Below are 25,289 nucleotides of genomic sequence, written 5' to 3' on the forward strand. Positions count from 1 at the left end.
TCTTGTTGACCACCATATGTTTATTTTTTAAACAATTTACAAATGTCATATTTATCCAAGCAAACACATTTAATACTTTAGTCTTTAACAAGCTATACAAATGAGAACCATCACACTAGAGCTTTTGATAGCTCAAGGACCATTCAGGGTAGGCATGCATGTGTCTCTATCACATGAAGCGAGTCCAATTCCTGACACCAGGGTTCTGGTCTTCTGCTTCTTCAGAGCTGGTCAGCTGCTAAATGATTTAACACAAACAGTTACTGGATCACAATACAATGAAAGAAAGCCCATTTCAAATCATGTAAGTGACCTCAGTATGTCTGGTCCAGGTGTCAGGCCACAGAGCCTTACCGATTAGTCTTCTTCTCCAAAAGCCAGTCGGACAGATTTTCTCCCCTTGCTTTAGTGCTGTGGCATCCATACATGTGCTTATACAATACAATGAAGCAGCTTAAGTACAGATGTAATACGACAGTAATTACAAATCACAGACAGATAAACAAACAAAACCAACTCTAATCACATTCTTGCATTTCAAACAATGAAAGTAAACAAAATCATGCATTACAGATTAAAGAAATTTTCAGGTTTAGCTCTTCTGCAAGTCTCCATTTCCTCAAGTTCTAAATTGCTGTTCTTGAGCTTGTCCCAGTGGCTGGGCTACTCAGTGCTATTGACACAAACAGGGTGAGCTGGGAATTATCCAAAAACGGTCAAAGAATAAAAGCCCCCAAAATAAACAACAAAGACGCACGCATTATAAACGACAGATTCCATTTTAATAGCATAGTGTAGAAAAGAAATTGGCAAAAAAATTCACATGAAAAAACATTTTACACAATTAATTATGTACAGAATAAAGTATGTGTCTGGTTTCCAATGATGCAAATTTCCCTTTAGTCAAGTCCTACCACAGGATGCAAAATACACCCAAAACCTTCAACTGGAACAAAAAACAAACAAAAAAAAAAACAAACAAAAAACATATACATAATCCCAGCTCTGGTTCCTCAAATATTGGGACTGGCTGGGTTCACTTCAACCCACTGGGCTTTCTGCTAAGCTTTCAGCTAAGCTTTCAGAGACTCCTGACTTTGTTGTAGCTTCCAAACTACTGTCAGCAGTTTCTGTCTGCTCAGTCTTCTTGCTCAGAATGGTGCATGCTCCCTTGCCTCCTGAGCCACCCTCCTTCCCAGGTATTTCTTTGAGCCCAGGAAGGAAAGTTTCCGTGCAGCCAGAAGCCTGACTTTCTGCATTGCCCCCATCACAGCTCAGTGATGGCATTTCAATAGGACCACCTCTGCTCTCCTCCACATGCAGAAGGATCTCAGATGTGGGAGAAATGCCCTGCATTTCTAGAACTGGCATGACCACTTCTGTAGTGTCACTATTTGAGGACTGCAGTCCAAGCTGCAGCATAACTGGCTGAGAAATCCGTGTGCAAAATTTATCTTCCCGACTAGCAGAACTCAGTGTAGCAAAATCAGTTATCTCTGTTTCACCCACTGTTTTTTCATTGCCTAGCTTCTTAAGTTCACTGGACTCCAGCCTAATGGACGCAGTATTTTCTAGTTTTGAGACTTCTTTGATATTCTCATTTAAAAGTCCTGTTGTAAGGATGCTGAAGCATTCATATTTTACCTTAGTATCTCCCAAACTGTAATCAGCACTTTTGAGCTTGAGCTCTGCCTTCTGGGACGGAGCCTCATCGTTTTTCACATCTTCTGATGTCAAAGAAACTTTCTTGCTATCCACATGAACATTTGCAGAGAGACTTCCAGATTGCTCAGTGTTCAATCCTGAGTAAGTGGAATTTGGATGAAAGTCATTGGCTGCTGAGGTTCTTAAAACCTCATGCTTTGTTTCTGGGGCACAGACAGCTGCTTCTGAAAGATGCTCCTGATGGAAATCTGCTGGTAAAGCAACTACGGACTCTTGGACAAGACCAGAGTGAATCCTAGAAAAGCCCCCAGTCCCTATTTCTTTTGCACCTCTTTTGATAAAAACATTATCTAATGTTGCATCAGATCCAGTGTGTCCTAATGATTTTTTTTCAACTACTAATTCTGCACTGGATCCGAGTTCAATAATACTTGCAGAGCTGGTGTTCACTAACCATGTAACTTCCTGCCTTTGGGTTTTGTTATCTAGCACTGCATGGTCTGAAGGTTCAGGCTGAACTTTTTCTTGAGCTTCTGATATGCTACTTCTACCTTCTGTGTTGGTGAGACATGTGTCTGGCTGTGCCTCTGTCAATTCTGAAGCACTAATTTCATTAGAATTAGTTTTTACTTCTACATTTGGAGTATCTGATAGATTCCAGCTACTTTCAGAACAAGAACAGGTCATGACGACATGTTCCTCTCCATTACTAGTTCTGGAAGTGTCCCATTCACCAGGACTTCTTGTCAATTCTGAAATTTTACTTTGGGTTTCTGAAAATCGGGGAGCTTTGCCAAGGGCTCCTGGATGAGATACTTCCAAAGCTGCACTTCTCAGTTTTACATCTTTTAAGGAGGCATCAACAGAATTCTGCCCTATTGTTACTGCTACTAAAGCTTTTTCTTGTGTAGTGTTTTGAGAATCACAGAGCAAGTCTGGACTATCAGTTTCTGAGTGAGTTCTACAGCTATCACTTAATTCTTCCTCTACTAAGTGGGAGTTTCCCAGATTTTGAATTTTATTCTGTGTTTCAGTTAACGAAGTCTTTGAGTGCAAGCTAAGTTCAGGCTTTGCCTCTTTTATTTCCCAGTCTTTCGTCTCTGTATCCTTCTCCAAGGTACCAGGAACATTTGTGTTAGTAACTGCAGTTTTAACTGCAGTTTTATTTGCATCTTCCTGTTCAACTTTCTCTTGAATCTCTGTTTTCTGCAGATCACAGAATACCTGACTACCTACCTGCTCTCTACCTCTAATATCCGCAAGTCCAATTTCTGCAGCTATCTGGAAACCAGAAGCAGGTTTTGTTTCTGGCCATTCTGTGACTGACATTTCTGATAGCTGAGGCTGAAGTGTTTTCTTGTTCATTTCAGCCTGATTCTCACTGAGAACCCACTGCCCAGTCACTTGATTATTACAATGTGAGGAATCTTCTTTCAATTTGTTCCGAACATCTATTGAAAGAAGAGTCTGAGATTTTTCACCTACATCTTTCAGAATACCATTTTCAATGTCAGGGCTCATCTCATTATGAAATATTAAGGTCTCCTGAATATCAGTCTTCCCAAGTTCTGAGCTTGTGTCAGCTGAGTGGACTTGGCTAACTTCAGTAGCCACATTCTGAGAATCCTCTTTCAAGGAGGATGAGCTATTATTTGTTTTATGGTTCGCAGATAAATCTGCAGGTTTTGTTAGGTTACAGTTTTCTCCATTTGGAAGTGCAGAACTGGCAAGCTTGCTATCAGCTGAACCCTTTCCACCACTACTGTAAAAAATATCATAGAGATCTTTAGCATTGGCTGTGGCCAAGCAAGAGTTCCGTTTCTCTACCTTTTTTGCCTGTTCACTGAAAGCAGTTGAAGTTGGTGGTGGAGGGGGTCTTACAGGCATTGCCAGCATTGTCTGCTCACTTTCAGACACACCTGGAGCAACTTCATCTGCAGGGATGACAGCTGTCTGCTGGACTGCTATTGGAGGAGGGGGTGGAGGTGGTATATCAGAAGTCTGAGAAGATTCACTTTTCTCAGCTGCTTTCAAATCCTCCTCTGCCCCTTTTAAAATTACTTCTTCTCCTCCAAAAGCTTTTGAGATGATATCTGGGGGAAGCAGAAGGTCTGCATTAGTTTCTTTTACTACAGGCAATGGTTTGGTGGTAGCTCCAGAGGATTTTATGGATAAAAAGGTGTTCAAAGGTGCTGGTTTGCTAACTGTTGCAGTCATAGACTTCCTGAAAATCATGGTGGGGACTGGTAGATTGGGTAGAATTTTTGATGGTGTTGATGTGACAACAACTGGTGTCCATGGGCTAGTGTGTGGAATAACAGTTTTACCAGACAGCTTGATTTCAATGGGCTTGACGTGAGGTTTCCCAGACTGGCACTTGCTCTCCTCTTTGTTTCCTTCTGTACTCTCCTCCTTTGGAATAGTGCCTGCTGGGGTTTTATCGTCTCTCTCAGTCTTTTTCCAGCTGAATTTCCCAAAGGAAGTCTGGCTTGGTGATTCCTTTTTAGATTCCTCTTTCTTTTCCTCTTTTTTCTCCTCCTTCTTCTCTTCCTTCTTCAGCTTAAGCTTGATACCCATTTTTCTCCCAGAAGAATCTATTTTGCCTTGAGTCTCACTAGTCCCTTCTCCAAGCTCTGGGATACTCTTTGTTTCCTCTTTCTTTATTACTTTTGGTTTCTTCTCATCCTTCTCTTCTTTCTGTTTCTCGACTAGTTTCCGTTTCAGCTCATTCTGCCGCCTGCGCTCTGTTTCCAGAACTACAGCCAATCCAGCCTGACGGTCTAAATTTCTCCTCTCTTCATAGAGTGGGTTTTCATCTATGTATTTCTGTGGAAATAAATGGCACAATTTTAGTCACTGTTTCAATTAAAAATAAATAAATAAATTCAGCTCTGTAACAGTTTTGACTTGTTCATTAAGTGCTACTAAGACAGTAGAGAACTTCTTCCTACCAGGAAACTCAGATGCTACAAACTCCACATTCTGAATTTACTGTCAATTGAGTGGAAGCAGTGCTGTCACTTTACAGAAGAATTTGAAAATCAACACTGGGACTTCAACACCATTGCAACTTCATGCAGATGAAAGATTATCCTCTATGTAGTGGGAAGTTCTGCTTATTTAGCTCAGTAGAATGTAGTGAAGATAATCACATACATATACTCCAAGGAATCAAGTCTCACTCTCCAGTAAAGGAAGACAGAACAAGTAGAAGCTAACATGAGAAGCTACACTCCTGGTACACCAGCTACCAACCTTGTATTTCTCATTGTGGGGATGACTTTTCACATGCTGCTCTGCTGAGATCTGATCTCCAAAAAATTCATGACAGAGCTGGCAATAATATCCAGTGATAGGAATCAGAAACTCAGAGCCTGAAAGGCCAAAGAAAATGATCAGAGAAACAAAACTTAACAAATGCCAAGCTCTTTACAAAGCCAGATAAACGTATCAAAGAACAAGAGCAAAACCTGCAGCAAAGTTCTGTTTTGGAAAAATTAATGCTGCTCTTCTTATGCTTGCAGTACGGGAAACACCACTGCCAGGAGCAAACCCATAAAGTGAAGAATTACTATTGTTTACTATGACTGAAAAAATTATTTCAGAACTATCCAACCTATTAAGGCTATCCCAAATTCAAGTAGGTTAACATTTCCTACAGTCTTCATCTATTTTCCACCTTTGTAGTGTCATCTGTTCAAATACTAAGCACCTGTTTAAACCTAGTTTATAAAAAGAACACAAGTGTTTTCACTGAAGTTCAGCAAGGCTACATCTCTACACCTACACAAGCAGCTGCAGTCATCTAAGACACTAGAGATTCTTCTTCACCAGGCACTACTAGAAGTATGTAAGAGATTAATAAACTGTGATTGATCACTGGCAGGCCAATCTAATCACTCAGATGTTATATAAGTCTTCAAATCACTTACAGCCCCTTCCATATGGCTTTCTTAGATTCTCTGTATCCACATCCTACCAAGTACTCATCAATGATTTTTCAGGGAGAACTGTACTAAAAATGTATTGAATGGAAGTCTGTTGCAAGACTGTGGACTACTGCACAAGACGTGCCTAAATACAGCAAGCTCTTGTGGTCGTGTTCTGAATTCTAGCATGTTGGCAAAAATTACTTCAGAACTACACTGGAGAAAGAAAAGTCACCTGGCATTCGAAATAAAAACCTAAACTCTAAAAAGAAGAGAAGGAAATACGCTGTGTCATGCTTCATGACCTTTTGCACAAGAACAACCAGGAAATTAAATAATTTGCCTTTTACCTAATAATACAGTATTTATATGTGCTCCTATAACAAGTAAAAGTTTTGAAATCCCTTTCTCTGAGCAACTGGAACCTGCTGGACAGTAAAGGAAGATGATGCCCAAGTTAAAAAAAATTAACATACCTTTGGCAGGAACAGTTATCTTATCGATGCGTTTTATGGAGTCTTGTTTGGTCTCACTCTGTGTCTTCGAAGCCCAAGGTCTGTTGTAAGGATCCAGGGTCTATTTGCACAGTGACAGAGGTATACAGGCTCATGTATTACACTAGTAAGGGAAGTACACTTGACTTTTTCCTTTTTAACATCCTTTCAGAACACTGAACATTAAAATCAACGTGCAAATATTTACAGGAACTGTTTTCCTCTCTTTCCCCTCCCATTTTTGCAATTTATAATGAGAAAATAACCTGTGCAAAAGGTAAAGTGCAAATGATATCAAAGAACAAGTAAACATAAGGAACATGAATATCAAACACTAATTCCTGAGCAAACTGGACACAGGCCCCATTTACTAGTTGGAACACCAGCAGTTGTACAAATTGCTAAATCTGGCATTAGGGAAAGAAGGATTTGATAAGCAAATTCTTGGGTTCTTTTATCACTTCAGATTCACTCGCAAAATGTAGTTCTGTGATGTATGTTTTAGTGTTAATATTTATAGCAATACGAAATGCACTTAGTGAAGAAAGCCTGCAACATACCTGTCTGTGTTTCTTATTATGCATGTGTGTGAAAAAGTCAAACATGGTTCCGCAGATGGTATTGCAGTCTTTGCACCAGTGGTTCCCTGCATCATAATATTCATAAATATTGGCCAACTGGAAAGGATGTTTGGAGGACTGTGAAGAGGATTCTGCTGGCTTCGGGCTTCTACCTCTGGATTTTTCATTAGTAGTTTTTGATTCCTAAATTGAACAAAAGGAAACACTTCTCTAAGACAAGGCAGGGCAGACATAATGCTCTAGAACTCAGAACCTGCCTCCAGCAGAAGCCACACACACCAAAAATAAAAACATGTATCACCTGCTTTTCAGGGCCCAGGCTAATTCCACTGTTTCAGAGAGCTGGTACTGCCGACTAAGACGCTGCATGGCCGTAGTGAAGAGCTTCCAATAAGGCTCCCAGATGTAATGGCTGGATGGTTGTAGGTAATCAAGGAACCAAATGAACAAATTCCCTATGGCATGCACCCTTCCCACTTCATGGGTTTCACATAAAGATCTGAATAATTCCAATTTACAGTACTAGCCAAACAGTGCCCAGAAGACCTAAAACAGTTCCCCTAGAAGCATTCAGAAGTTACTGTAGAATTAGCTTGCATGAAAGCAAAATAAAAAATTGAAGTAAGAATTGGTTGACTAAAAGTACTTTTACAAGATCATTTGAGAGTTCCTGAATTCTTCAGAAGACTTTTTTCTTAGCAATAATAGAAAGATGGGTTTTTGTTAATTACCTAAGTGTGCAAGGTGAAGCATCTTTCAATTTAAGCATGCGATATTTGCACTTACATTGATCTGTACAGAAAGACGCCATACAGTGATACATTTCAGGACTCTACCCAAAATTAATACTAAACTAACACTGCAGAATAGCAAAACAAATAATCCCTGATATAGATCATGAATGAGCCCTGATCATTTATATTACAATAGTACTGGATGTAGTTTGAGGTTTTAGTTACATTTTCCATGGCTGAAAGCCCATTATCTTATATCTAATGTGTGTATTAACTTAGCAGACCCGAGTTGGCTGCACGATTTCCAAGTTATTCACTATCCATGTTGAACAAATTCACTTAAGCAGATTCAAAATTCTTAAATAACATCTGCTGTACTTGAAATTCCTTTGGATAAACAGGAATAGATTCTCTCCTATTAACACCACCCCACACAACATACAATGTAGATCAAACAATGAAGAGACACCCAGGCCACTATGTACCCCACAGATACCCATACCCCAGTACAATCTTTGCAGCAGAGTAGGAAGTGACCCAGTGAATATCTGCAGAAACTCTGCGTGCAAGAACATAGGAAAGCTGACATACTCTTAAAAAATGAGAAGACCAGCTTATAATCTGCAGGAAGTACATGGAAGGATGTTCATGATGTCTAAGAAGTGTCACTGTTTATGTTACTTACAGACATATATCCACCCAATATATCCTATAAAAATACTATCTCCATCAGAACTTTAAAAAGGCAATGTTTCTCATATAGATAGGTGACAGTCAACTCTTAAACCCAGTTTATGCTTAACCCCAACTCAAGGATGACTTTGTAACTGGCTGCTATTCAGAGCCCAGAAGAGATGATTTGTGTGTTTAGTCCAAGGCTCAGCTCTACACTGACTATGTAACTACAACACACAGACACAGGTTCAGCAGCAAGGGACCACAAGGCAGTTTGCATACATTTTTGCCATGAGGTTGACAGAGGCAACCGGTATCAGTGTCAAAAGGCCTGCACTGTATTTCTTTTCTTTAAAAAAAAACTAACAACCAGAGTTATAAGGTGAATCTTAGACACTAAAGGCAGTGTCCTATGTACTTATAGATATCTGAAAGTATTAAATGTTCCTAGCCGGAACTCAGTATTTTCCATGTTAAAATAAGGAACTATGAAAAGGGGATCAAGTCATTATGGGTTTGGACAAAAAAAAAAACAATGAAAGTTAAAATAATTAAAAATACATTCACACATGCCATATTTCAAGAAAAGAAAGCAATATAACAATGCAGTTTAGGATTTAAAAGATGTTGTCTACTTTAGCTTTACAATGTGGTGACTGAAGCAAATGATTTGTAAAAGTAAGTGAACACTAAACTTCAGTGATGTTTCAAGAAACAATAAAAACAAAATACAAAAGCAAGCCTTAAAATGAAAGACATCAATAAGTTCTCTGAATCAGACCAGGATGAAGCATAACAAAGTTTACAGGATACACAGATTTTTCCTCTCTGCAAAAAATATAGAGTAAGGTCTAGACAAAAGCCATTTACCACCTCCCATCAGCTATTTCTGTTATATATTTGAATAAACATCTGAAAAGCATGATAATCAATGTCCTGAATCATGCATAACCTTTCAGATGTTACTGTCATACACTACTTCCAAAGTAAAAACTATCTTCTGTAATGCAATAAGCTCGTTTTGATATATCCAGCACTCATTAATACAGAGTATGTCAGAGAGACCATAATGATGCATAATGACATTTCTTAAAGAGAGAAGACATAGCATGTATATAATAATCATGTTCAGCTGATTTGTTAGTATCATCACCTAGTGAGAAGACCAACATGCTCCAAACTTGCAGAGAGCTTTGCTGCTACAAACATTCATCCTTGACAGGCCATGTCAGCAATGTTGTAGAGAAAAACCACCTGTCCTCCCTGGTGAGAGGAGGGGACTGAAGACTGAGACTGAACAGCTACAAACATGCATGATACTGTTCAACTAACATCTCAGTAAAACCAAGTCAGAACCAGTAAGTGGTACTGAAGTGCACAAACCCTGCAGAAAATTATAAACACTGATTACATTGACTCTCACCTATATGCACCATCAAAACCAGCATATGACATGTGATAAACAAATCACATCAAATGATCCCCTAGTAAATGTTTGGGAGCAGCTGTCTCCCCAGTGCCCTCTTCTCTCAGTGGGAAAATCATCAGCACACAAGCTAGAAGATTTTACCTTGTTGGAGGAAGATGTTTTTTCCAGACCTTTTGCATTTTCTGACTTGCTGTTCTTCTCTGAGGAATCTTTGTTTTCCACAGATGGTTTCCGGGGTTTTTCAAATATGTTAATCCCCAGGATTTGTGCTACTTTGTCGAGCTCAGACTGCTTCTTGTCAGCTGCATCAGATTCTTTATGCAGCTCTGAAATCTCCTTCATAATATTCTCTTGTAGTCTGTTCACCTCAACCAACAAGGGGTCTTTGTGTCCATCCTTCTCACGACGTTTTTTCCTCAACATCTCTCCTGAGCCAATCAAGGAAATAGAAGAGTTGGAAATGCAATGGGAAAAGATCTGTATAACTATTTCAATGACAAGTAAAATGCTAATATAAAATATTACAGCTAAATCTTGACTAGGAAGTTGTAAAGATGGAACTGACTTTCAGGTACAGCATTACCATATCTCCCTTGTTATACAATTCTAACAGAAGCATCATAATCCTTCAAGAGAGAGAATCAGTTTAATTATCACTATTTCCCTGTGTGACCAAACAAGCTAAAGTTAATCTTACATTCTAACCTAAAAGTATCATTTTCCAAAGGTGATGGAAATTAGTATTTGCTTTGACCAAACAAAAGTTTTCAAAATAAAAAGTCAACTCTGTCTAGAGAGGACTCTTCCTTCTCCAAGTAAGATTAACAAAACCTTGAAAGGCACAATGACATGTCTTCAGTTACTATTTCCTACTTCTAAAGAAGCACTAAAATGTGTGATTCATTTAACTTGTCAAGCTGCCAAGAAGATGCAAGAACAACTGCTTCAGTGTAACAGCCCAAGTTTGACATAAATGATTTTAATATAGTAATTAGCTCACTGTTTTCTCAAGAGTTCTGCATTGCCCAGAGTATGAAAATATTAGCTCTAAACTATAGACTATTCTTATTTTGGTCTTCACATCTCCTAGCAGGTACTAGGACTTGTGATACACCACAGCAGGGAAAACAAAAGTGGGGAGAGGTGCGTGGTGCAGGCACTGTACCTTGCTGTTTACGAAGCCTGTCCAATTCAGTTTTGAGATAGTAAAGCTTCTTCTGCCGTGCTTCTCGTTCATTCTTCAGTTTTTCCCTCTCTTCTATCACCTAAACAGATTGGAAGCAGATTGGATTTTTTTCTCTTCCCGACCCAAGTTAAGCAGTCTTGAAAGAATGACAGCACAACCTCAGTTTGCCAGTCACAGAACACTGCTCACTATTCTTGAAATATTCTTGAGTATTCTAACACAACAAATGCACCTCTTCCTCTGCATCTTCAGGTAACTATAACATGTGCTCACGCTTCAACCCTATATGCAGGTGATTTTTTTGGGCAGTGTCTTCCCTGAAACAGCTTTGTTTGTTGCACCATTTCCCAAGGCACTTAGACTCCGCTATCTTCTACAAGGATAAGCAAGATCGTAATAAATGGCTCTCCAAAACTCCTGCAGTATCCCTACAGACAGCATGTTCTATCAGTGACAAAAGACTACACAGCCCTTCACCCTGCCTCAGGCTTTGACTCTGGACAATTTTAGCTATTATTTAGGCTTCTGTTTCAATCTGACCATAACTGTATCACTGAATTTTATATTTTGCAGGCATAACTGTCTGAAACACCTAGATGATGTTTGCTTCTTGCTCAGTAAGGTAAATTCTTGCATGAGGGGCTCACAAATCTGCTTTTCACTGGCTTTCACTGATTCTCACAAAAGGAAACCTTATGCTAAAATGAAACTTGGAAAGTCCTTTTAATTTCCTTCTTGGCTTTATTTTTCAAGAGACAAGTCCCTTTTTTTTTTTTTTTTACCTTCATAATGTTTAAAGCTTACTACTGACTCCTTCCTTGAAAAAAAACAACTGACCCAAGGCTTTGTCTTTCCTAGAGAATTAGTACCACTACGGCAATGCAGATGTGGGCAGGATCTATAGATCTATATACAGATCTATAGATCCTGCCCAGAATAACCCCCAGGAGTTCTACCAACATAGTTGTTGAGCAGTGAAAGCTCACTTATCTGCTGGTGTAGCACTTTGTGTAAGCACCCCTTTTTAAGTCACTTCAAAAAAAAAGCAGAGAGGTGATCTCAAACTAAAAATTTAAAGTGACTTCTTCTGAGCCTCTCTTGGATTCAGTTGTCCCTCCTTCCATGGACTGATTTCTTTTCAAGAATGTGATATAATCACTGAGTAGGCAAAAAGCTTCCAGCCCATCATGTGCTGTTTTTCTACTAGAAGATCTACAATCACAATATATCATTAGCACAGCTACACTGAAAGAATCTAATGCAGATATGCATATGTAGATGAAAATTAGATATGACTGGCAATGTGTGCTTGCAGCCCAGAAAGCAAATTGTTATACTGGGTTGCACAAAAGACATGGCCAGCAGATCAAGGGAGGTGATTCTCCCCCTCTACTCTGTTCTATTGAGACCCCACCTGCAGTACTGTGCTCAACTCTGTAACCCCTAGCACAAGAAAGCCATGGACCTGCTGGGGCCACAAAAATTATTAGAGGGCTGTGAAACCTCTCCTATGAAGACAGGCTGAGAGAGTTGAGCTTGCTCAGCCTGGAGAAAAGAAAGCTCTGGGGAGACCTTATTGTGGCCTTTCAGTACCTAAAGGCAGCTTACAAGAAAGATGGAGAGAGACTTTTTTACAAAGGCCTGTAGTGACAGGACAAGGGACAACAGTTTTAAACTAAATGAAGGTAGATTTATATTGGACCTAAGAATAATTTTTTTGCAATGAGGGCGGTGAGACACTGACACAGGTTGCCCACAGAAACTGTGGCTGCCCCATTCCTGGCAGTGTTCAAGCCCAGGCTGGACAGGGCTTGGACCAACCTGGTCTACTGGAAAGAGTCCCTGCCCATGGCAAGGGGTCGGAACTAATGATCTTTAAATGCCCCTTCCAACCCAAACCATTCTAGAATTCTATGGTATTATTTTAACAACAAACACTGAGGGGAAACCAGTTTGAAAACCTGAAAAAACTTCAGGACTCTTCCAGTCCTTTCACATTTATATACCCCCAGTTTCCTATTTTAAAATATCTTCTTCCCCACTAGTCTGTAATTACCATATAAATAAAGGTAACTAGAAGAGGAAAACATGAACACCCATAACCTAAACTGGTGTTGACGCACCAAGAACAGCTCCCCTTAAGTTCTTCTGATTTTGTGATTTTTGCAAGAGATGATTAATACAAATGTAGAGGGAAAGTTATATGTGAACAACAAAACCTTTTAGTATGTATTTAAGAATGTCTAATATAGGTATAACCATGGTATTATTGTACCATGTACCATGTTCAGATGGAACCTCCAGTGTTTCAGTTTGTGCCGACTGTCTCTTGTCCTGCCACTGGACAGCACCACCAAAAGAAGTCCAGCTCCACCTTCTTTATACTGTCCCTTCATGTATTTATATATCTAGGTATCTTCCAGTGCTTCAATATCTAAAGCTCAGCACAATAAAGCTAAACTGTAGCCACCTTGTGTTTTTCTTCTGTAAGATTTTGGCTGGCCCCAAGAACTGTGGCTGTCTATCTGTTCAGCCACAACGCATGGATGACCAACTTCTGGAGATTTTAAACTTTTTTTTTTTTTTTTTTAATTTCACAGAGTAATACAGACAAATGCACAGAAAACCTTAACAGCAGGAAATTTAGTCCAGCTGTTTTTAAACTGGAGACACTCAGAGAATAAAAAGGCATACCTGAAGAGGAAAAGCTTCTACCCCAGCAATCAAGCAGTCCAACATTATTTTAATGTATCATAATAGGCAACATACCTTCTGCTTCTGAGCTGCACGGTTTTTCTCATCTGACATCTTTTCTGTGTTATTTTTGAGAGGGTGTGAAGACAGACGAAGGGGCACTTTGGAATGAGCAGGAGTGGTAGGGACATGAACAAGCACTGAACCATCTCGTTTTAAATCAGGGACATCCTTTCCCATAGAGACTGTCTCAATCACCCGGAGGTTGGGACGTGTAGGGTTCGCTGACATAGCCATAGTAAGAAGACCATGAGCTTCTGGCAGTGTGGGATTAGGCTGCTGGGCAGCGGGGTACATGGTCCAGCCAGAGGCTGCATACGCCATATAGTGCCCATATGCATCGTATCCTGGAGGAGCCATTGTGGGAGGTGGATAGTTTTGGGGCATTTGAGTGGGAGTGAACTGGGAATAGTTGGGAATTTGATATTGAGAAACAGAAGTAGGTGTAGGTGGCAAACTAGCAGGAGTTGGTGGAACTGAGGGTATAAGAGAGATGGGAGGATGAGGCTGTTCTGGTGCACATGGAGGCATATCCTGTCCCACTGGCTTGTTCTTAATATATTCTGATTTCTGAAGAGAGCATGCATCTTTAGACTGCTGGAAAGAGACTGGAGGTGATGCTGAGTGCTGCTGGCCTGACTCAGGAGAACGAGTGTCACTTCGGCTGCGACGCAAGTCCCAAGGGTCCAGTCTGCGAGAATCTGAAGAGCGACGATCCGGAGAACGAGATGCCAGCTTTTTGCCATGAAGGCGTTCCTGGGTACGAACAGCCAGTTTTCCAATTTCAGCAACACCAATGTCAAGTCCAATGGTTTTGAGTAAGTCATGGATCTTCGCATACTCAGCATTAGGCTCTTCTAAAGGATCCAGCTTGACAGCTGGAGCAGGAGAAGGAGGTGGGCTCACTTTCTGGTTTATTAGCTCGTTGCCACAACTCACTGGCGGCTTCTGAATGGGGAGAGATTCAGTTTTGGTGTCCTCATCCTCATCACCATAAAGAAATTTCTCTTCATCCTCAATGTCAGGAAAACTACGCCTCCTCTTCTCCTGAGCACTTATAGAATCAGCCATCATGCCCAGAATTCGGGAGAAACCACTGCCATCCTGACTGGCCCTTTCATGAGGCAGCAGGAAGTCAGTAGGGCGATCAGCAGGCTCTGACTTGGGTTCCACCTTTTCCTTGTGACTCAAGAAGCTTCCAAATTTATCTTCAAAAGTGAAAGAATCTTTGGGAGCCCCAGAAAGGGGACTCCACTCATATAAACCATCATGCAAGTCCTTGTTTGCAGACTCTACAACAGAGTCTTTGTTAAACCCTTTGAGAAAGTTTTCTACTTCAGAGGCAAAAGGAGCCGTTTCATTGCTCTGGGACAAAGACGAATGACTAGAAAGAAGAGGAAGATCCTTGCTGGGAGCCAGACTGCTTGAAAAGCCCTCAGGCTGAAAGAGAGAGACATTGCTATTTACTACAGCACCTTCTGAGGTGACTGTGCACCTCACAGAACAAAGGAACATATTAATTTCTTGAGTTCAGGGCTGAAGAGTTAGAGAAGACAATATACAGTCTAAAGAGAACAGAGATTACAAAACAACTTGCCTAACGATTCTGGAATGTCACATCCAGCAATGAATGCTTATCTCAGAGAATACACAAAATCTCAATTTTATTTCATTATTTTTACAAGCATAAGATCTGAAACTTTTATATTGAAACCCCACAACATGATTTTGGCTATACTTTGAGTTTACTCACAGACAAATAGGACTTCAACATCTTAAGACAGGTAAATCAACTGCACTGGTGTTACTCCCAGTCACTTCCTCAGATATGCATAATTAATGCCATGTTAAATAGCATTTCCAATAATAGGTATAGAATGGGATCCTCAGTATTGGAGCACCTCCTGAGATAAACATGTCATTGTCAAACCAACACTGATCAGTACAACAGGCTGATCAAAACTGATGCGCTAAATCATGAGAAATATCAATTTATCACAGTGGGCACAATAGCACATATTTCCATTGCTCTCATTTTGAGATTCAACTGATGTAGCCTGGGTACAAATTAAATAGGGTTGATCCCAGCCTACAGTCCACACGGGACAAAAACAAGGAAACTCAAAGATGTTTTAAGCCAGAGCTACTGAGGATGCATAAGCCAGTTCTTTAATTCTATAATAAATAAACAAGAAAGAGGGACTGTAACAGGTGAAAAGCTTTGATCAGCATCCTGGCTGCCTGTGGTATAAAGAGATGCAGCTGGCCCAGATATCAACATCCTCGACTGAATTTCAACATGGACACTTTATTCTGTCTCAGATTTTATATATACACAATTCTTGATTAAACGCCTTCACTGTTTAAAGTTTCTAATGCAATCCTAACTTGTATGGCCTGAAAAAAGATACCTGTTCTCTTGATGACAGGAAAACATAAAGATTTGGGATTGCTATTTTGGAAATCAAACTAACGTTCTGCATCATAAAGTGAAGGTTTTGTAAAGTAGAAACACACAGACAGAAAGAGATCAAACCTGAACAGGAGACTCTACTTCCACCTCCACTCGCTTCTTCAAAATAGATTTTTTTGGCATGGATGGGATTTCCTCAGGCCTGTATGTGTACCGAGGCTCAGAAGTCTGTAGTGTATTTGTCAAGCCAGGGATCACATAACCACTGCCTGAAACATCGTGGTTCAAGTGGTTTTTACGTTCTTCTTCTTCTCTTTTCCGTCTTGCACGGTCAAGCTCTCGGAATTCTTCATTTAGGTATGATGGGCTTGGGCTTCTACTGTGGCTGCGGCTTCGTCTGCGATAGTTTCGTGTTCCTGATGAGAAACCCTGATGCTCTCCACTCACACCATGCATCTTCTCATCCTTTTCATACCGTGGACGCTTTATTTCTCTTCCTCTCTCTTCTGGCCTCAGCGGGTAGGAGGATTTCCTGAGTTTATCACCATCTCTATCAGATCCACGAGGCAGCTCTTCTCGACGACCATAATGGGGACTATAATCTGAACGATGGAGAAAAACATCTCGATTGCGGTAGTCTTCATCATGTCTCATGATGAAGGGACTTGAAGGTTGATCTTCATGCGATGGGTATCTCTCAAGGCCTCGAGGACATGAGAGGCCTCTAGTGAATATTGGACCATCAGCCATATCATCCCTGTGTAAGAGAAGAGTACAATAAACATTAAGTACTTGAATCAGAGTAAACTAAGTCTTATTCTTACTCAAGAGTAAGAAATTTCCAGATCAGTTTCAGAATAACACCACCATCACCAAACAGAAGCAACATTTTTTGTATTTAAAGGGCAGGGGAGAGAAGGAGACTTATTTTTAATGATACTATACATCCCTCCTAGGAAGTCACCTGCGAAGACAATGATGTGAACATTTCAACTCATACTACAGAAGGAGAGCCTTGAAAACTTGGTATGATGGCCTTTTTTCTGTGAAGGGGAAAGACTACACACCTTACTATCATATTTCAGACCACAGTCCCTTTCCTAACCTCTCCCAGCAAAACACCAAGGTCACATTTCATATGAATTATTCAAGGCATAATTCAGTTTCAAACTGGCAATGCAACTAGATCCTCTTTTTATCTTCAGCTGTGGACAAGGACCACAAATTCCAGCAACATTTTCTGCTGCAACAGATCTGTAGACAGAACTGCCACATTTACCGCTATACCCAAAAAGAAGCACATTTTTTGACATCTTATGAACCAGGTATAGTATATGTAAGAGTATCATCCTTTTGTGCCAGCCACTGAATTATTATACACAGTAGACGTGCAACTAGCACAACACCAGAGTAACTTGCTACATCTCTTAAGAGTGTCTTCTTTTGGACTGATTCCTACACAGACCTCCAATTAGGAGTACTATTTTAACAAAGACCTTTTTTCCTACCCCTAAGAACTTTTCTAGTACTGTTCTTTAGATGAGACAGAAACAAACCAAACTACTTTAAAATTACCAGCTGCTGGTTTCACTCACAGGTGTTTTAAAAATCTAGCAAGATCCTCCAAGAACGGTAAGAAAATGAGCTCCTAAGTGAAATTAATGGGAAGAAAACCTAGAGAAATGTCTTTCCTGAGTGACTGAGACATCGACTTGAGATAAACTATGTACTGCCTGAATCCTCAAAAATCACCTCCTCCTACTCAGGAAAGACCTTCCATAGATGTGAGAAGGGACAAATCAAGTCATGCCAGACTACGCCTTCAAAAATATTTGCATACGAATTACAACCCCAGTTTTCAAAGTCAAAGAATAACAGACATAGACAAGGTCTTCTTCTGGAGTATTTTCATAGTTTACATATGCATCCTTAAAAGCAAAACAAGCACAAAACTGTACTTTACCTCTAACCTGAATAATTTCAAAGCATTTCATATTAAATGCTTTATCAGTCCAACACATCTTTTAAGGCAAATATCACATACACCAGTACCCAAAGTATTAGATGGCATCTTTCCAGTTTTCAGCAGATTATGCATATCCACCCCCTCCAAATACCCAAAAAGTAGCTAGAATTAAATTTAATACATAAATGTTGTTTACAGTCTCTATGAAGTTACATCTATCCCCAGCGTCACCTTTTCTAAGAGCTTGCTAGACCTACACAAGCTGCATGAACACACATAGTGGAGTAATAGATGTGTTTCACCATACAATTTCAACTGATTTTTGTGCAAATAATTTGCATAGATGCTTGCCAGGTGTCACCTACAATTCAAACAGTCTAACTGCAGTGACATAGCAGAAAGAATATTTAATCATACTTTGGAAAGAAGGGAACAGCAAACCTGCTATATTTCCAACTAGAAAGGTGTTCCAAATACACTTTGAACAGCTAAGATGCAAATTTAAAACCTGAAGGTTAAATACAGATGTGAGGAAAGGGATTACCTGCCTTACAAAAACTGTGATTCTTCGAAGTACATTTTCTGTAAATAAAATCCAACAGAGATATGTCCCTTTTAACTGTTCTGGGTGGTTTTAGCCAGCAGTGTCCACTACAGGCTGTTGCACCCCTGAGAGAGAATACAAGGTGGTACCACTGTGACCATCCCAATTCCTTCACCACCCAAAATCCATTAATTACGAGAATTTTCTGTTTCAGAGAAGGAGAACAGATCACAAACTACGTAGACATGGTGCCTCAGAGAACTACAACTAGTGTAAGGTAAATTACTTTTTGGCATATATATTTACATAGGCAGAAACAAAAATAAAAGTCTGACAGCAACCAACAGGATTTCACCTTAACACACAGCCTTTGAGTAGGAAGTCAGATGAGCTGTTCATGCTCAAACCGTCACTTTTGATATTATGCCAAAAAATGCTATTTTAGAACACAGCTTAATACAGACCACGTCTCTGCAGTAATATGGTCTAATTTTTTGGATTAACCTCTGATTAAAGTATTGGTGGGATGCTCTGTATAGCTTATGCCAGCTCAGATAGTAGTAGAATATCTTAAAAATACTGACATAGGGAGAGATGGAAGACAGGGAGAGGGATAAGATATATTCTTCACTTTGAGAGACCAAGATTTTGGAAGACAAAACAAACACAAAAAAAATACCAATCTGTTGAAACAGAAAACTGAAGCTGCTTAGGTGACCTTAAAGTCACAGGACAGCAGCATTCACTATGCTTACTTAGACATGTGCAGGAGGCCAGCTGCTCTAGAAATCTGGGGCAGGTTCTTACAGATGTTTTAGGATGGACCTGCACATGCACACACACCCTGAGAAACTCTCCTGGGGCATCCTGAAAATCCACTGCTGCAGAAGAATCCAAAAGCATCCCTGATTTCCATCTGTGGTATCTTATTTCCTTTATAGGTTAATGAACCTCTTTATCATCCCAAGGCCCTGCAAATTACAGAGAATAATTTGTAAAAGAGATTGTTTGAAATCTCTGCATAGTTAGCAAAAATAGTGGAGTATAACTAAATTCAGAATTATGTGCTCCAGTTACTTCAAAATTTTAAAAGACATCTTCAGAAAACACTTTTTTTTTTTTTTAATGACAATGAGAATGTACCACATGCCAAATAAAAATGTGACATGCCCAGTATTAAACCCAATGATGACCCACAATAAGGGCTACTTTAAAGCCCAGAGGTAGATGTAAAGTCAGTGTCCTGGTACCAGCGCAGCCTCTAAGAGGGGAAAACCAGTACATGACCAAAACCTCCATGAAAAACAATTTCCTTAACCAAATACAAAGCGTCTTTTAAAAACAGCCAAAATGGCTAAACCATGAAGAAATTTGGAAGTCAAAAACAGTACCTAGAGGATTTAGGAAAAGCTAAGGGATCACCTGGTAGTCACACACTTTAAGGTTCTGGGCAGTGGGCACCATTCAGACAAGTGCAGCCAACATAAACAGACTACACAAAAAAAAAACCAAAAAGTCAATCACATGGAGTTCCTGCACACCTACACTACAAATATATGAGAAGCCACTTAAAAAACGAGGTCTACATGGTCTCACTTCCTCTTATTCTGATTGTGATTCAACTGTTATTTTTATTCCTTCTCAGGAGTCTATTCTGACCACTTGTTTACATCTATGGGTCCTGTAACAGAGATAAACTAAAAGTTCTTCACCATTTTCGCTCTTATGCTAAAACAAACTCCACTGCTCCTGATGTTACTTCTAACCATGCATCATAACCACAAAGCAGGTTATATTTAAAACCTCACTGGAAAAAGGAAGCAATGGGACAAACACCGACATACACTAACCACCCCCCAGCCCTGCATGTTCTTAATGTGCCAGGGCAGTGCCAGTTCTCCTAAACACCATTTCCTGCTGCTTCCAACCACTGTACTCTCCCTGAGCATATGCACTTATTTCATTCAGAACACTGCAGACTGCACGGGGGATTTATAAATAAAACAGTGATCCCAGGAGTACTGAGGTAAAGGCATAAAAGTGACAGTACTGAAACCCAAACTCTCACTTGATTTTCTGCACCTGCTGAAACTTAACCTTATGCTTGAGAAAGACAGGAAATTCACTTAATCTGCTTACTTCCCTCTTTCCCTTTCTCTTTTCTTATTTTTTAACCAATTGGGGATATTTGTATCAAAACCTGAAGTTATAGTGCCCTTTTTTTTTGGTGCTGGATGCTTATCCATGACCAGAAACTGCAATTTTATGTTCTGGGTCACAAACTATGCCATCTTCACAATATTCAAAACAAAGAAAATTATTTCATTTGCACAAAGTCTTCTGATTTTACTTCTTTTGCCAGATTATACCTGTTCTCCTACAGAAGACAAAGATTTTCAAACAGCATCTACTAATCTTTATATCTCACTGTTCACAGAAGTATTTTTAACATAAAAGGCATCTCTTCATTGAGTATGTTTCTGTCAAATTCCAGACAAGGGATCCTAAGAATTCTAACACTTACCATGTATGAAACTGACTATGTTTCACTTGTCTTCTGCAGAGTTTTTGAAGTAAAAATAATAAATTTTCTTCAAGTTACACTAGAGCTTTCTTCTGGACTGTTCTCAAAAATCAGGAAAGTAGACTAGTCCTTCCAGTAAATGAGAAAGTTGAAGCTTTATACTATCTGTAAACAACCTTCCTTTCAGTCATGTCTAAGTATATTCATAAGAAACAAAAGAAGGTGGCTGAAGGTGTGAAATGTCAAAAGCAGCATCTCCCTCCTGCAGTATAATCCAGGCACTTTTAGTTTACAGGGGTTTAATAAGCAGTTGACAAAAATCAGAGAAGAAGTATCTATTTAGAGCTACTATAAACACAGGAAGCTGGTTTTTGTTCAGGAATCCCCTGCACCACAACTTGCTGGAGGCTGGGAGAGTATTCCAGGGAAGCATCACCTACATGCCTGCCATCCTACCCCTGTTCCCTAGGCATCCACTGGGCTAATTAGATGTTTGGTCTCACCCAGTACAGCCATTCCCTTGTTCTTACTGTTTCACATGCTTGAACCCCCACCTGCAGAGGACCATACCTGTCACTCAGGTTATCAATTGGTGAGCCCAGTCTATCAGGCAGCCTCCTTCGCTCTGGTGTGCCAATGCAATACCGGTCATTACCAACAGTAATCCGCAAACTCTGTTCCAGTGAAGACTCAGAGCGGAGACTCGGTGAACGTCTCTGTAAATTGAAGAAAGAGTGCAAGCCCATCAATCAGGGAATTTTAATCTCAGACACAGAAAGGCAAGTGACTCTGCTCTGCTTAACACATAAAATGTGGGGTTGATGGAGCAATTAAAAAAATCAAGCTAGGAGGACAACTGCTCCAAATATTTCAATTATCTTTAGTTACTAAAGAAAGGGGACAGTATTGACTGCATTGCAGTTCTCATCCCAGCTGCTAATAACATGCTCTAAACTCAAAAATACGTTTCATGAAGTACCATTCTGGAAGGTGGAAAAAATAGAAGTTCAGAAAGTCTCAGATTTGCTGCTGTCCTCCTTTCTTGAGGAGAAGCAGCTAAACAAACATCACATAAAAAACAGTGCCAGAGTTTCTTAATAAAAGTGTCTGTGTTTCAGCCCTTTCCAGCTTTAGTAAAAATATCAACCTAAGTATAAACCAGTGTAAACAAAGATTTTCCTAGCAGCGATTTTTTCAACAGTTTTCCTCACCTCATGCTGCTGTCAGCAGGTAAGTGCAATGTAATACAAATGCAATGCAAAAAAGTACCAGTGGCTATCAAAACACCTATAATAGAGTTCCCATTATCATTATTTATTATCAGTAGAGCTAAACCAGAGCTAAGCAAAGTCACCTTCAAAAAAACGTATAGGAGAAGGCCTGAGCTAACTGCCTCTGCAGAGACCTTCCTTTGGACACATACTCAATGCAGAAAGTGTCACTACTGGTACGATATGCTTAACTATTATGCCTCACATCGCTCTAGAATATGCCACTAAAATACAGGAATTATCTAAAGGGAGTTCTGTAAGAAACAGATGAGAGTGCCTAAAGACAGAGATACTGGGTTTGCTTTTTTAAACCAACATGGTTTAGATTCATCTTAACAGGAAGCAGTGAACCAGCTTCACTTCTGCCAAAACAGTCATGCACTGCATATTGCTTTCATTCCTGAAAACTGCAGTGGCAAGCAGCAGGTGCACTATGTTGCCCGCATCCACGCTCTGAGACGATGCAGCAGATTCAGCTCAATCCTCCCAGAGAGCAAAAGAACAGTACATAATCTCCATCAAGAAAACAAAAGAGGAAAAACAAACAAACAAAAAAATCACAAATTTGCCTGAACGCGATTTATTTGCAGTGCAAATCTGCACTAGAATCCACTGGGGACATAACCTTGTCTTGTGGTGACATATGACTGATATCTACTTTGCTCCATTAATCTGAATCCCAGCATCTATCAGAACACATTTTAATTGTTTTCTAAGACCAGCTGTGTTGTATCACACAGTGTGATCCTGCAACAGCCTGGCTGAGACATAATATAAAAGGTGCATGTATCTCTCATAAAAACGCTCTGAAGGCTCACTTTGTGCCCAATATAACACTGAATTTTGAGGGCTGCCTCAAGAAGCGATTATCTGGAAGGGCATCTTCTTGCCATCAAGACTGTTGGCAAGTTGGGCATATACATGACCACCTCCTGGAAATAAAGACAGAGAAGTGATGATTACATCTCAGAACAAACTTCTGCACAAAGAAAAGTAATAGTGTTACGTTTAGAAAGGGTAGGATGTTAGGATTGCCTGTGACTGCCATACAGATTGCCTAGCAAGAGCAGTTATAGTGGCAAGTTTTGAACTTGAACTTCAGAAGTTTGGGTTTTTTTTTGTTCAGTTTGAGAAATTCCAGTTTTAACAGCTTTTTCCTTTGGAGCACTGAACACCACCAGCAGTCATTCCTACCTATGCACTGCACGGCATTTTCCTCCCTTCCTGTTCTGGCACCTAAACTGCAGCTACCATTGATGTAATACTGCACAGGTTCCATGCCAGCTCTTCTTCCCTTCTTTCTCTGTTGACCAAGCATATTCCAGTTCTCTAATTTCAGCCTATTTTCTTACAAGAAAGCAAAGAATCTGACAGAAACTATAAAAAACCCAAGCACACTGACCAGCAAACAAATAAAAGCAGCATGTGTTAACCCTGCAAGAACAAATAAGGTCTGCCACAATCTCTCACTGTACAGCCCCGACCTTCCTCTCCCCCATTATATTTTTCAATACTTGCCCCATTACTGTAGCTCTATGCTCTTCCAATTCCTACAAAGTTTTCCCCAGCTACTGAGAAACTAACACCATCTGTACTTAGAAAGTCCAATACACAGCTCTGCTTGCAGTCAGCATCCCAGTTGTGCATGAGAAAATGTGCAATCGTGCTGATAACCTGAACTGCATGCACTCCATCTCATAAAAAGCAACAACCAAACAAACAAAACCCCACAAAACCCCAAAACAATTCACAGAGTCAAGAAAAGGGAGTAAGAAATCTCTAAGGCTGCTCCTTCCGTACTGCAATTCATATGAAGGGTAGGGACAATAACTTAGAGCTTGCATCCTTCATTTAACCCCATACCCTTACTCCATCAGTATCTTCATTCCACAACCTGCATCTTCCACCCTTACACATACATTCCCCTCTTCCTAGTCCTCCTTCCTTATCGTAACTTGAATTCCTCTTCCTCAGTCTTCTGTCTGAACTCATCTCTCCTCAACAACAGCTCCAAAACACTATTTACTAACAACACTTGTGTAACTTTCCAGATTTCCACATTTTGTACCCTCAAACTTCTAGAGAGGGGTGCTTAAGTCATATAAATCTGAAAACTTTCATAAAACTGTACCCAATCATGCTGACCCAACATATCTGGTGTCTGCTTTGTTTTGATGACACTTAGTTCCACTGTTTGGAAAACATCATCATAATCCCAGTTTTTATCTTTCTCTAATTAATGCTAATTTTGTAAACTGTACTTCTAAAAAGTAAAATTAACTGTATTTGCATTTTATGCTTTGTAACATCACTTTTGAAGATGAAGTAGTATCGGTCAAACACCTTTTAATGGACAAAAACTTCCATGGAAAAAATGTACACAATATACACTCTAATAATTAATTACGCTGGGCTTTACCATATGCAAGAAAATGCAGGTTAAAGAGCTATATTTAATTGTCTCAAGATCCCTTTTACTGTGAATGCTGCTTCCTAGAGAAAGATTTTCCTTAAATGAATATTCTTGCAAATAAACATAAAAACTAATTGGCTCAGCAGTTCAGCACTAGATAACTTGCTAAAGCCTGATTTCTCAGATTAGTAATTTTCTTCTCTGAAATTAGAATAAGCAAGAAAAACATCAAGAATCTGAAACAATTTGTGAAGAGGATTACTGTAACTTCAGCCATAAAGGTGCAAAATAACACTGGGAGAACTGGGAGAATAGTGTTTGTCAAAAATAACACTTGTGTGAAGCGGGGGGGTGGGGGAGTGGCTTTTTTTTTTTTCCTCGTAAAAGGGGAGCATGAGGCTTCCAGTCAAAAATTCCCAGTTATAAATTTCTCCAAGTCTGAACCACCAACACATTTGGCACTGAAAGTTTTAGAGAGCCGGCACAGGTTCACAGCCTGTCATGGATACTGTGAAATGACAGAGTAAGTGATGGTGAAGTCAGTTTAAGAAAGTTCTGCTCCTGTATCCCACTTTGTCATCCCCTCAGTTGTGAATGCAACTGTCTACCAAACCACAACACAAAATTGCATGCATCAAAAAAAAAAAACCTTTTAAAAATTACTTATTTTCAATCGTGGGTCTTAGTAGCAATGTAATTTCAGGGCTACAC

The 25,289-nt window shown here is 39.8% G+C and overlaps 1 protein-coding gene across 2 annotated transcripts in view; it reads right to left on the bottom strand.

Annotated features, from left to right (window-relative positions):
* ZNF318 (zinc finger protein 318) overlaps window positions 1-25,289 on the bottom strand; it is a 27,280-nt gene continuing 1,991 nt past the window's right edge. The window contains exons 2-11 of one of the 2 annotated variants that reach the window (XR_009966819.1): window positions 21,465-21,610; window positions 15,984-16,617; window positions 13,463-14,887; window positions 10,673-10,772; window positions 9,649-9,935; window positions 6,649-6,852; window positions 6,071-6,170; window positions 4,921-5,039; window positions 355-4,491; window positions 1-238 (exon numbers count right to left, since the gene is read on the bottom strand). Coding sequence is in view for 1 of the 2 variants with exons in the window: in XM_062629586.1 (XP_062485570.1) it covers window positions 1,042-4,491; window positions 4,921-5,039; window positions 6,071-6,170; window positions 6,649-6,852; window positions 9,649-9,935; window positions 10,673-10,772; window positions 13,463-14,887; window positions 15,984-16,617; window positions 21,465-21,610 (6,465 nt within the window). In the remaining variant the exon portion in view is untranslated. Of the gene's footprint in view, window positions 4,492-4,920; window positions 5,040-6,070; window positions 6,171-6,648; window positions 6,853-9,648; window positions 9,936-10,672; window positions 10,773-13,462; window positions 14,888-15,983; window positions 16,618-21,464; window positions 21,611-25,289 lie in introns of both variants that reach the window. The other variant, XM_062629586.1, reaches the window with a different exon arrangement.

The sequence above is a fragment of the Pezoporus occidentalis genome, unplaced genomic scaffold (genome assembly GCF_034315485.1).
Source record: "Pezoporus occidentalis ecotype Australia unplaced genomic scaffold, CSIRO_AGI_Poc_V1 ctg34, whole genome shotgun sequence".
NCBI lineage: Eukaryota > Metazoa > Chordata > Aves > Psittaciformes > Psittacidae > Pezoporus > Pezoporus occidentalis.